We start from the raw sequence: 12,250 nt of genomic DNA on the forward strand, positions 1-12,250 counted from the left end.
ATTTAAAAAGTTATAAGAAATCCCTTTGAAATTGAATAAAAAGAAATATAGTAATATTCGTTTTATAATTGATATTTTTATGATACAAAGAGAAAGAGAAAATGTTTATAATAAGTAAATAATGTTGTTTTCATTGCAAATAATACTTTTGCTTCCTCAATGAAAAATAAAAAATGTAATTGAAAATTGTGGCCAATATTTCATTGTTTATATAGGAACAGTTTATTAAGGAAACAGTATTATTTTATTTGTCATTTAATTAATAATTTGTTGATGCTTTCTAATTGATATTTTTATGATGCAAAGAGAAAATGGTTGTAAATAATGCAAACAAGAAATTTAATAGAACATTGTGGTTAATATTTATTTGTTCAAGCAGTAACAGTTTATTGAGGAAACAATATTATTATATTTATCATTTAATTAATAATTATTTGATGCTTTTATGCCACTGTGCGTCACATCTAATGGTTGGAGTCTAATAGAAAAATGTGGCAAAAGCGGCACAAATTGAAGACACGCGCCTGGGCCCGAGCCCGAGTCCGGGTCTTCATGGGGCCCATAAAGCTGCTCCACAGCCATGGCTGACCACTCGCCAGCCCCCGCCTTCAGAATGCTTTTGGCCTCAGTGCCTTCCTACTTTGTCTTGTTATTCAAATAAACTGGCGACCGGACGTACGATGTCAGCTGTAAAATATGAGCGCACGTACGGCACAAGGCAATAAAGGCAAACAAAGCACAGTTGCTCAAGACGACTGGGAGTGGCAGTGGCAGTGGCACTGACAGACACCCACAAAAGCATACACACACACACACACACATCTTCTTCTACATACTCGTATGTTGCAGCTGCCGCCTCGCAATTGACAGTCAAATTTTACGCTTTGCTGTCGGATATTTCCTGTACTTTGGAAAAAGAGTCCACAAGCCGCGACACGCCCACTCACTTCAGTTGAACATTAGCTCTGGCTATGACATTATTAAAACCATATCTTTGTTTATGCTAAATGCTAAACGACAGCATTCTGTCCTCCTTTGACCATTTTACCAGTTGCTTTTATGACGCCCATCAAAACTATCCAGGCGGCCAAATGGCGCAGACAGGAAAATGTTGTCACTTAGCTGGGCAGCTGAAAAGGACGACAGTAGAGAGATGACCATAACATTTTCAAATACATCCGAATATTTTCCAATCGCTATTTAAATGCTTCCTGTTGAAACAGAAAAATCAATCTAAAGACCACAATCTAGAGACATCACCTAGTTATTCAATTGGGGCAATTTAATTTGAGTAAATTTGTTTAGATTGGCTAAAAAATGTTCATCGCAAGAAAGATCACTAAAAATGGGTAGAAAACACACTAGAAATGGGTAGAAATCCAGCTAAAGATGGGTGGCATATGCTAGAAAATGGATACAAAAGCACTAAAAATAACTTTAAAAAATGGAAAGAAAATGGCTCGAAGAACCATAAGAAAATGGCTGGAAAACTCACTAAAAAATATAGAAAAACCGCTTTAAGAGGATTGGAACACCATTAACAAATAGCTTTAGCAGTTCATTACTTGTAATGTGCGTCCATTACCGTGCTATTTGTTTCGTCACATAAGAAGCTTCACTTCAAACTTTGTTTGATTATGGAAAGGAAATGGGGTTTCTTTTTAATGCACAAAATTTTATATTAATTCAGCGAAGAAATTTGAAGGCAGACAATTATTTGGATGTTGAAAAAAACAAAATTCCATGAATTGAAAAAAAGGTAGCCGGCATTTTTATGGGATATGCTGCTTGTTGAGCTCAAACTGTTTCTTCGCCTCCTGCCAGTTATTGTCCTTGATGAAGAACTGGGCACACACTGCGCAGCGTCTTTGTGGCAATTGCGGCTCTACGCTGTTATCGGGGCTAAACAGCTGGAGGTCTGCTTCTACATTTTTGGCAGTCCTGCGCTTCCTGATCGGCGTCTTGCGACTGTTGTTCGGATTGTCATAGTACTTAGCAATGGGTCTTGCAAAAGTTACTTGCCTTTTTGTTTGATCTTTCCGTGCTTTACGCTTTAGCGGTGCCTTTCCAACCTTGGAGAATTTTCCCTTCACAAGAATCGATTTGATCGGTTTGTGTTGAAAAGGCTTTGATTTGTATTGCTGCGAAATATTTCTGATCCGCTTATCTCGACGACTTGCCGCTTGTCTTTTTACTGATTTTGTGTCTCTTACTTTCTTGCGCGCCATTATAATTTGATAACGATAATTTAGTTTATTTTTCGGAACTGAAAATCTGGGAGAATGTTTTTTGGGATGTGTTGAAGTCTGGACGTCTAAAATATTTCTGAATGCAGGCTAAATCGAAGCCAACTTAATTACGAACAATGCTTAAAAATAATAAATAAGTATTATAAACTAGGGATGTCGGTTTTACATTTGGCAATACTTTCTCCCACTTGTAACGCTTTTGTAGTTCGGAAAAATATTCCAATATTTATTTAAAATATTCCAAAACTGTTTCTTCATAACAGAGTTAATGGTCTTAGATTCAAAATCACTTATATTTCTATCATTCTAATGTGAAGAGATCTAGCGGGAATATTTACCCATTTTATTAGCAAATCTGAATCTGTCCGATTTTCGTCATTAAATTATTTATATATTTCATAAAATTTGCGCCATTGTTGCCGTAAATTTTTGTGGAATTAAGTAATCCGTGGAAAAATTTGAATTTTTTACACAAACTTTTGAGTTTGTTTTCCTCCTTTGGAGTACGAATTTTACGGATTTTACAAATCCTAATGCATCCCTACACTATGATTGGATACTTGAGCCCAAATTTCAGCTTCCTAGCTCTCATCATATACTCAAAGGCTGAAAAGGTATCCTAGAAGGGAGCAATAGATTCGAGATGCCGACATGTTTGTCTTTCGCTCTTGTTATTCGCAAAAACTGTAAGAAACTTCAGTATGTAAGTGTGTATATCTCAGAGTTTCTGTTAATTCCGCATATTTCGATGCTCATACATGCAAACTGCAATAATTGTCGACTCTTCTATTTAAACTCCATGTCCGGAATTTGGCTTGCAACGACAGAAACAGAGAATTTCTCTCCTCGCACTCCACAAAAGTCAAAGGAGCTGCATCGTTGAATTCACAAAATTCAGAGACAAAAAAAGGAAGAAAAATACGCACTTAAAAGCTGACCCAATTGGATTGTTGTTTTTGTTATTGTTGTTGAGAATGTGCAGCCATTTATTCAATTAAATCTATTCCTTTAAATTCATTTCTTTCTCCATTTTCCTCTTCTTCGCCTTGTTGTCCGTACAACGACATCCTGCTACTATGTATATGTATATGTACCAACAAAAATGTTTGCAAAATGTGAAGAAATAATGCTTTGGTCGGCGACTTTCTGTGTCCCAGGTCTGCATTAAAGTTGTCAAGTTCATGAACAACGGAATCAATAGGAACTAAGTAATCGACTGATTGGCCGTATTCACGAATTGTCGTAAAAATTGTCTCAAAGAAACTTGAAATTAATGCACTTAACGCTTCTTTCTTTAGTCTTGGGCGTTTTAAATGTACATTCCATGTCTTTCAAAATTCAAGTGCTCTTGGGTACGCAACTTGGAAATAAATGATTGCTTTCAAATATTTCAGTAAATTCTTCAAAATAGTTTACGGGACGAGCTTTGAATCTAATAAACTATATTTAAATTTACACCTAATTCTATACAATAGATTGGTTCCTAAAACCGTGTAAAAAAAGACATTGATCATATGCAAAATTAATCGTGCTAAATGGAATAAAGTCGTGTAACCATATATAAAATTAATTTTCAAACCATGTGAAAACAGAATAAGGTGTACTGCATTTATACTTGAATTGGAAAATATTAAAACTTCTCCATGAACGGTTTCTTCAACTTTCCTTAAATTTTCTGTTTATCAGTTATTGTTAATTATGAAGCTAATAATATTAACTCCGTTAAGCTGAAATCCAAAAACTGTTGTATGCTATAAGCGTAGTAGAACTCTACTTCATTATTTCTGTCTAGTCTTTTTCCAAATCTATTCATTCAACGATATTTCTATGAAATCCAAAAATATGTTCCATCATTTTTCGGCTAGCCTTTTCTATTATCGCCTAAAATTTCCCGATCAGCGGGATGTTACTCAAAATAAAAAAAAACCTTTTAGTAAAAAAGAAAAACACTAAGGAACTATGAAGGTGAGGGAAAAAAGTCAACTTAATGGCAGTTTAAATGCGGTTTATAATTATTTCACGACATTATAACAAAATTTGTTTTAAAATTAAATCAATGTCAAGTGCTCCGAATGATGGCTTAAAATACATACGACTTCCATTTTTTAAACCATTTCTTTTAATTACTTGTAATGCATATTTAAGATCGCATGATCCGGTATTAAAATTTTCTTCAAGTTCTCTACGGGATTAAGATCTGAACTTGGTGAATTCTTCATTTTGTGTGCAATTTTACGTAAAGACATCTCTGTTTCTCGATATTGTAATATTTTAGCTCATTTTCATCAACAAATGTTACGGCTTTGCAGCATTTCTAATAAAATTTGTTAATTCATAATCCACAAAAACATAACCAATGTCGCAACTTATTTTCATTTTTGATTTAAAGATATCTCGTTTTAAGTCTGCTCTGAGTATTGGTAAGACTATGTTCGGTGTCTAAGTCTAAGTTAAAAATTCTGACGGACATCGTCTAGTCATGCTGATTCTTTATGTTATATGCACCCATATAACAAGCTTAGCGGACAAGCCGTCTGTCTGTCTAAGACTTGGGGTACAGCGCATAAAAAAGGAAGGTAAATGTAGTTTGCTTTCAATATCTACTTCGTATAAAAAAAGGAATATGTGCTAGTTTATATACCATATACATTATATACTACAAGTATATGGTGTAGTCTGCATAATGGTGTAGCTGGCAGAGCTTAACACGTCAGCGTCTTTAATTTAAGCGATGCTTTTGGAGACTTGTCGCCTCCGAAGCGACGGGATGCGCCAGCATGGGACAAATAAGTGGCAATGGATGACAGTGCAGGAGCAGTTCCGAACTGGGAGTGGAGGAGCGGGAATGAAGCGATTGCGAGCAACAAACAGCAACAATAACAACAACAACAAGCTAAGTGGTTGGATAATGTAAGTAGGTTGAAATGCGTTTCTGGACAGTCACAACATTACTTGGTATTCCTAATAGTGTTGTTGCTTTTGTTGCTGTTGTTTTTGTTTGCCTTATCAGCGAACAGTTGGGCTCAAATATTGTTATAAGCGTTAGGATGCCATTACGTAAGCCGAACGTGTTTGTATTTATGCTCGAAACGAAACATTTTGTTGTTGTGGCTGCGATAGTGGGTTAGTACAGCTGTGCTATCAAGGCAACGCATACTTGTATTCGACCATCACACGTACTATGTATAAGGATGATAACGCCATTTCCCATTCACATTGACACAAATATAAGGCTCAACGCTTGAACACTTGATGTGGGCGAAAGAAGCTTGAATTATAGCAGCCTAGCATAGAGGAAGGCCATGAATATTGAGTAAATAATTCTTTCTTAAGAATATACAGTTTGCAATTATTTAATCATATTTGTCTCCTTGCTCTCTCTTCAACTGACTCTCTGTCATGAGTCAGTTGAACAAGCCTTGTCGGTCCATCTATATGCATATATGTAAGTGTCTGAGCGCCTAACTCTCAAAGACTTCTAATAGATTCGATTAAATGCTTCTAGTTATTATTTCCAAGTGAAATTTACCGGCAAAAATACTTATACTTCGTCTTAAAACTTTTGTCATAGGCTTTTATCTTAAGTATAATGACAATTTGTCAAAATCAGACGACTATATCATCTAGCTGCCATGTAACTGACCGATCCAGAATGAACTAAATTGAACAAAATTTGGTTTGAGTCCATTTAAGACCAAATTTCCAGATCGCATAGTCAACCGACTAAGAACGAACGCCAGTGGTCGGTCTTGTAAGGAATCGGAAACTTTAAAACTTTGATCGCAGCTTAGTAAAAATGTAATATACTTGTAGTATGTAATAAATCATAAAATGGTCATTATTTTTTAATTTAATACATGTATATCCTGAGAAACAAAAGAAATTATAAGAAAATAAAACATTTTTAATGAAAACAAAGAAATTAAAGTTCATTTCAAAATAAATTTACAAAATAATTTTAACTTGTATTGATTTATTTCTGTTAGGTTATTCAATATCACATATAGGCTTCATTTTTGAAATAAGTTGTGTTTTAGGTGTTCCTATACGTTTATAGCCTTTTCAGCATTTGAATCGGTTTCAAAAATATAACTTCGTGAGAGTTCGCATTGATAAGTTGTTTTTACATAAGTATGAAAACAAACGTTTAAGAAAGAGAATGGAAAGGACGATAATACAAAATATTATATTAATACTCATCTCCATATTGATATAACGTGCCATTAACTTTCAAACTATGCAGCTATAAGAATAATTATTTGCTTTAAAATATATATTCTTTATAATCTTGCATTAGAAATCCGAGTAAATAGTTGCCATGATTTCTACACTTTTTAAATCAATCGCTATTAAGTTAGAAGCAACTTATGCAAAAATTTCCCTAATACGACTGCTGTGAGAGACGTGTGTAATGCACACACACACACTCACACACATATATTCACACTCACACACAGTTTCGAGTCGAATGTGTGTGACTCTGGCTTTAAGAATTGTTTTCATTTCATCACTCACGGCGCTACTCTTCCTAGTTCGTTTTCGTCGCCTCTTCATTCAGGTGAGGCACAGACATTGCGCATACGCCATGTACAACAGCCGCAATACATGCGAGATGGAACAAAACAACAACAACGACTGGAATGTGAAAAAAACAAGACCAACAGACATTGCCCTCAAACTATGAAAGCCCGCAGCTGTGCCGTCACAGTTCTGTTGCCAATTTGCCAGGAGCTTTAGTCCTGAGTCCTTATCATTTGTGGCAGTTCGTTGTTGGTGTTGTTTCTTCTTCTTCTTCTTCTTGTTACACTTGCTATTGTAATTATGTGCGGTAAGCGCAGCCATGCATACATACATATGCACATATACAAGTATATATATACACAGGCCATAATTTCTATTTTTAAGACTTTTGTGCTTTTGTTTGGCATTGGTGGCCCACATGCGGCTCTTTGGCTTTTGCCCTTGCTAGCACTTTTCCCCATTTTATGTTTATGTGCGCCATATTGGGCTATAAAACCGAACACACACACACACACGCACACTCATACATATACTTGCATAATGTGTAGTGGTGCGCCTTGATTGCTTTGTTAGCTTTTGTCATGGCAATTTACATTTAATTTTCGTTTAGTTAGTCGCGCGAAAATTAAATTCGCTTGCTCAGCCACGCCCACAGCCATGCCCATGCCCATGGCCCCAATGGCTTGAATCATGAATGGCTTCTCTGTTATAAATGAACAAATGTTAATCTGGCCGAGTATCTGGCACTCAATTCATATTCAATTGAAACGCCAGCACCCGGCTCTGAAGCAGATGCTATCATCGGCGACATCTATTTCACACACGCACACAAACAGAGGCACTCACCCACACACACACACACACGCACACAAACAGAGGCACTCACCCACACACACACACACACACACACACACACACACACACACACACACACACACACACACACACACACACACACACACACACACACACACATAAAAACTCGTTGATATGCTAAGGAATGAGAGCACACTCGCAAAAAGTGAAGACGTCAAGTGAAGATTGGAAAATAAATAAAGATGAATACTTTGAAAATATTTGTATAAAAAATCTTAAAACTATGATCTTTAAACTATGATCTTTTTTTCATGGGAAGCTGGCTTTATAGAAATTATATTGAAAATATGTATATATGTATATATGTATATATGTATTTGTATAAAAAATCTTAAAACTATGATCTTTAAGCTATGATCTTTTTTTCATGGGAAGCTGGCTTTATAGAAATTATATTGAAAATATGTATATATGTATTTTCTTCCAAATTGTACACATTTATTATTTTGGAATGATAAATAAAGTATTTACTTTAAATATATTTTTTAACTACTATATTGCAAACCATGCATATATTTTCTTCCAAATTTATCTCTTTATTATTTTGAATTGATAAACATTTCTTAACTGCTTTTTTTTTTAGTAAGACGAACGTTTTTTACTTTCAAATCTTGGAAACGAAAGGAAATTCTTTTATGAAAAGCTATAATAATGTTTATGTCCTATCTTGTACTGCTGGCTTTATAGGAACTACATAAATAAATCTTTTCAATATTGTTTTCTTCGAAATGGTACCCCTTTATTAACTCAAGTTATAGACAGCCGCTTAAGAAATATTTTATTAAATATCGACTATATCGACTTTACCTTTTCTGAGATCTAACATAACAAGTTTTTAGTTGTAAACAAATTTCGATAAATTAGATAATTCAAATGAATTCGACAAGAATTGTGTTCATAAGACAAATTTATTGACTTGTTATAAATGTTTTCAGGGGCTGTAATCATTACAAGTGTTTTTAAAAAACTAAAAAAATAATGGTAATAAGGTTTTATTTTTTGATCAAAAATAAAACTCCTGCTGTATTTTTTTTCCTTTCGTATGAGCCATATTTTTTGTTATTTATAATTATTATTATTATAATTATTTATTTAATTTTAAAGTGAGTTATGTTATTGATGTTTAACGAGGATAGGCCGGAAAGTAAAATATTTGGTATATGCTCGATAGTTGGTTCAAAACCCAACAATCAGACTAACAGGCTTTTATATTAGATTTATTTCCCATGCTATAATCGAACTCTTCCGGAGTTGATGCTTCATTAGGCTTTATTAACATTTGTTAATAATAAGCTATAGTCTAATAAGAAACTTTCGGCACTTCATTTTAGATTTTGAACCAGCACGCTACTAAAGTTGTTTTATAAATCTTAACGAAGATTTCTTCTTGTGCATGAGGAACATCAAAGCTACAACTAATTCGCATACCCGTTGGATTGCGGAACGGGCTTCGCACTGTCATTTCTGTCACCAACAGCTACCAGCCAAACAGCTAATTTATTCTTGCCCATTTCCCGTGCCCAGACTAAGGGCCAGGGATTGCGCTTCAACTTCAAGTGGTACTTAGACGAAATGTGCAAACTGTTTTGGTGGATGTGGGTGTGGGTGTCTTTGCCGGCCCAACAACTTGACTCTTATTTCTGACTAGCACACGCACATTAACATCACATATGTGTTGCCCCCCCCCCCCCCCCCCCCCCCCCTGCCACTGCTCATGCTCATGCGTTATAATTTTTGGCCTTTTCGCCAACTGGCTGGCAAGATGCTGGCGCGTCTCATCAACGCCGACAGCGTTATCAATGTCATTTGGTTATTCAAATCAATTTGCTTTGTTAGCATTATGCATACAAGTATATATCTTTATGTCTATAGTATATAGTTGCACATGTCATCATATACGCATGTCTTCAATGAGCGCGCATAAAATGATATAAAAGTGTTAGTTGCTTCTCTTGTTGGGTCCGAAGGCAACCAAAGACAAACAGCGCCGCCAAGTATGCAATGAAGTGTTGCCTTGCTGCCCAGGTGTGTATGTGTTTGTTGTAATGTGTATATATATGGGAGTGTGTGTGTATGGACAAGCGTAAACGGTCGGGCATAGCTCAACGAGCTAGCAGGAATCCTACAATGTGAGTTCGTACCTGAGTGCAGGTACTAGTTTCGAATCAAGGCGCTGTCATCATCGCATATAGCATGATTTAAAAAACTACTTGTGGTCTTAAAAAAATTCAGAGCTACAAGTCGATTCGCAACAATTTTTTAAGCTTTTTATTCAAAAAAAAAATATTATAATAAAAGAAATGATTAATTTAAAGAACAATTTTAAATAAAAACATAATTTATAAAAAATAAACACAAAATTAAAGAAAATAAAAACATTTAAAAAATAAAAACAATCTTGGTAATTGGTAATTGGCAACGCTCATTAGTATACAACCAGATCTGGTAACTCACAGTAGCAGTGAAGTTACGTATTTGTTCTCAATAAAGTAGTCTCTCAAATACCTTCAACAGAAGCAGATCACTGTTCCTTATTTCTCCCTTCTATGCAACTTGAATATACCAATAAAAAATATATAAAAAACAATAATTTCCAAAAATTACAGTCGAGCTCTAATCAAGTTATAACACTAGAGAGGAAAGAGGAAAAAAAAACAAAAAACTCACAACAGAAGAAATGAAAGAATACGATTACACAACAAAATGAATATAAATCAAAACAATTCAATAAGTAAATAGAAAGTAAATGAATATCATTTGAACTTTTAAGCCAAGCAATTTATATAAATTTCCCGGATAATTTCTGCTATTAATATTCTACGCTAATTAGACGATTTTTTCACATGCCACAAATATGGCTTCAAAAGTCAGCAGCTGCTGAAAGCTGCGCACAATGTGGTGTGTATGTGTTTGGAAGTCCGTCCATTGGCAGCGAAGCTCGGACTGCAGATAAACACGTACAAATTAAAATGAATTAAAATGCGTAAAGCTGTAAGAAATCTCAAGTGATGATGAAGTGGCGGGTCTGGATGTGGGTCTGGGGGGGGCCTGCTCTGTGGCTGGGCTATGGCATTGGTCGGCAACGCGGCCACGCGGCCACGCTGTGAAGCCAAGCAATGGCTAACTAAGATTAATGAGCAGTTGCGGAGGCGACGACGATGGCGGAATTGATGGAGAGAAGTTGATGTTCAGGCAACATCGCTTTCAACAAAAATCCAGGGTTAATGCCAATAAATGCGCACGCTGCCCTTTTTCCATTTTAATCTGATGATTTATAAACGTTTTTATTTAACAAGAGCCAGCAGGCGGTATGTGAACAAGTTTCAATAATAAAATGCCAGCTGAAGCTGAAGCTAAAGTTGGAGCTCTAGCTGAAGCTGAAGCTGCAGCTGGACTGGCTGACCAAACCGCTGTCAAAAACAGTTAAGCAATTGCAAAATGTGGTTGAACATTTCCAGCTACGAGTATGATGAACCTTTTGACTCCCTCCCTCCCTGACTGGCTGACTAGCTGACTGGACTAGTCATTCGACCAGCTGATTACAATTTTGATTGATTGCTGCGAACGTTTAAGCTGCTTACTGCTTACACTTAATTTGACATTGTCGAGTCCTTGTTATTGGCCCCACAAAAAAGTTGCATAAAAAAGCGGCAACGTTGACATTTTGTGTATGTTCTTTTATGGCCATCATTGGCCCTGACATGCGACAATGCCATCATCGTCATCGTCATCGCAATTATCATCATCAGCATTAGCTCAGAAGTGCTGGTAATACACACCTGCACTTGCACCTGCACCTGCAACATCAAATTTTGATCAGACTCTATCAGCCAGGCGGTCAGTCGAAAGACATTACCATGGAACCGCCTTATAACCAACGACTATACACCTACAATGTAACCAAAGTTCATAATACAAGTATTTTACTTTATGTGGCGCCATATTCTCGAGCATTCCTTATGGCAGCGCCACAATGTCAATTTGTTGATGTTGCTGCCACGCTGTAGATCGCGTCTCATGCCCTTTTTATTACAAAAAGTATGACACATTCTAATGGCGTTTGCAATGCTTACTTAAGCTGCTTTCATTTGCATTATAAGACGAAAACTTGATCTCTTGCCAACTGCTTTAAAACAGTTTAGCACAGGTTTCTAAACAAATTTATTAAAAATAACAAATTAAAAATATAAATAAATAAATTAAGCCCCGAGTTTTCGTAAAGTTATGATTCAAATAGCAATAGTCATAGCACAAAGGCAGGCTATATCTTTAAGTGGTAGATGGTCAGTTGCTAAAAACGAAATTATCAAAAAAAATTAAAAACAATTAGCAGCGAAACTTTTGAGTTAAAATTCAGGCACACCTCCAAAACATTAACTAAATGAACCTTGCTGAAAAATATAATACTAATCATACACTTGTGTTGGTAGGCAAAATATAATAAGAAATAAGGTAAATTTATTTTTAAAAAAATGTAATGTTTAAATTAATAATAATATTGAATAATAAAAATGTTTAATGTTAGAAAGAACAAAATTAATTATTATAAAAATAACCTAATTATTAGTTCGATATAATTGAATATGTAATCGCTAGTCATTACA

At 35.4% G+C, this 12,250-nt stretch overlaps 1 protein-coding gene across 1 annotated transcript; it reads right to left on the bottom strand.

The window, feature by feature from the left end:
• Positions 1–1,660: 1,660 nt before the first annotated feature.
• LOC115628740 lies at positions 1,661–2,285 on the bottom strand. Its single transcript, XM_030524944.1, has 2 exons — positions 2,023–2,285; positions 1,661–1,968 (listed from the first exon to the last, which is right to left on the bottom strand). The coding sequence occupies exons 1-2, from the start codon at positions 2,226–2,228 to the stop codon at positions 1,773–1,775; spliced, it is 402 nt and encodes a 133-aa protein (XP_030380804.1). The 5' UTR covers positions 2,229–2,285; the 3' UTR covers positions 1,661–1,772.
• Positions 2,286–12,250: the final 9,965 nt, after the last annotated feature.

This window comes from Scaptodrosophila lebanonensis, unplaced genomic scaffold, assembly GCF_003285725.1.
Source record: "Scaptodrosophila lebanonensis strain 11010-0011.00,11010-0021.00 unplaced genomic scaffold, SlebRS2 tig00000123-arrow-arrow-pilon, whole genome shotgun sequence".
Classification (NCBI taxonomy): domain Eukaryota; kingdom Metazoa; phylum Arthropoda; class Insecta; order Diptera; family Drosophilidae; genus Scaptodrosophila; species Scaptodrosophila lebanonensis.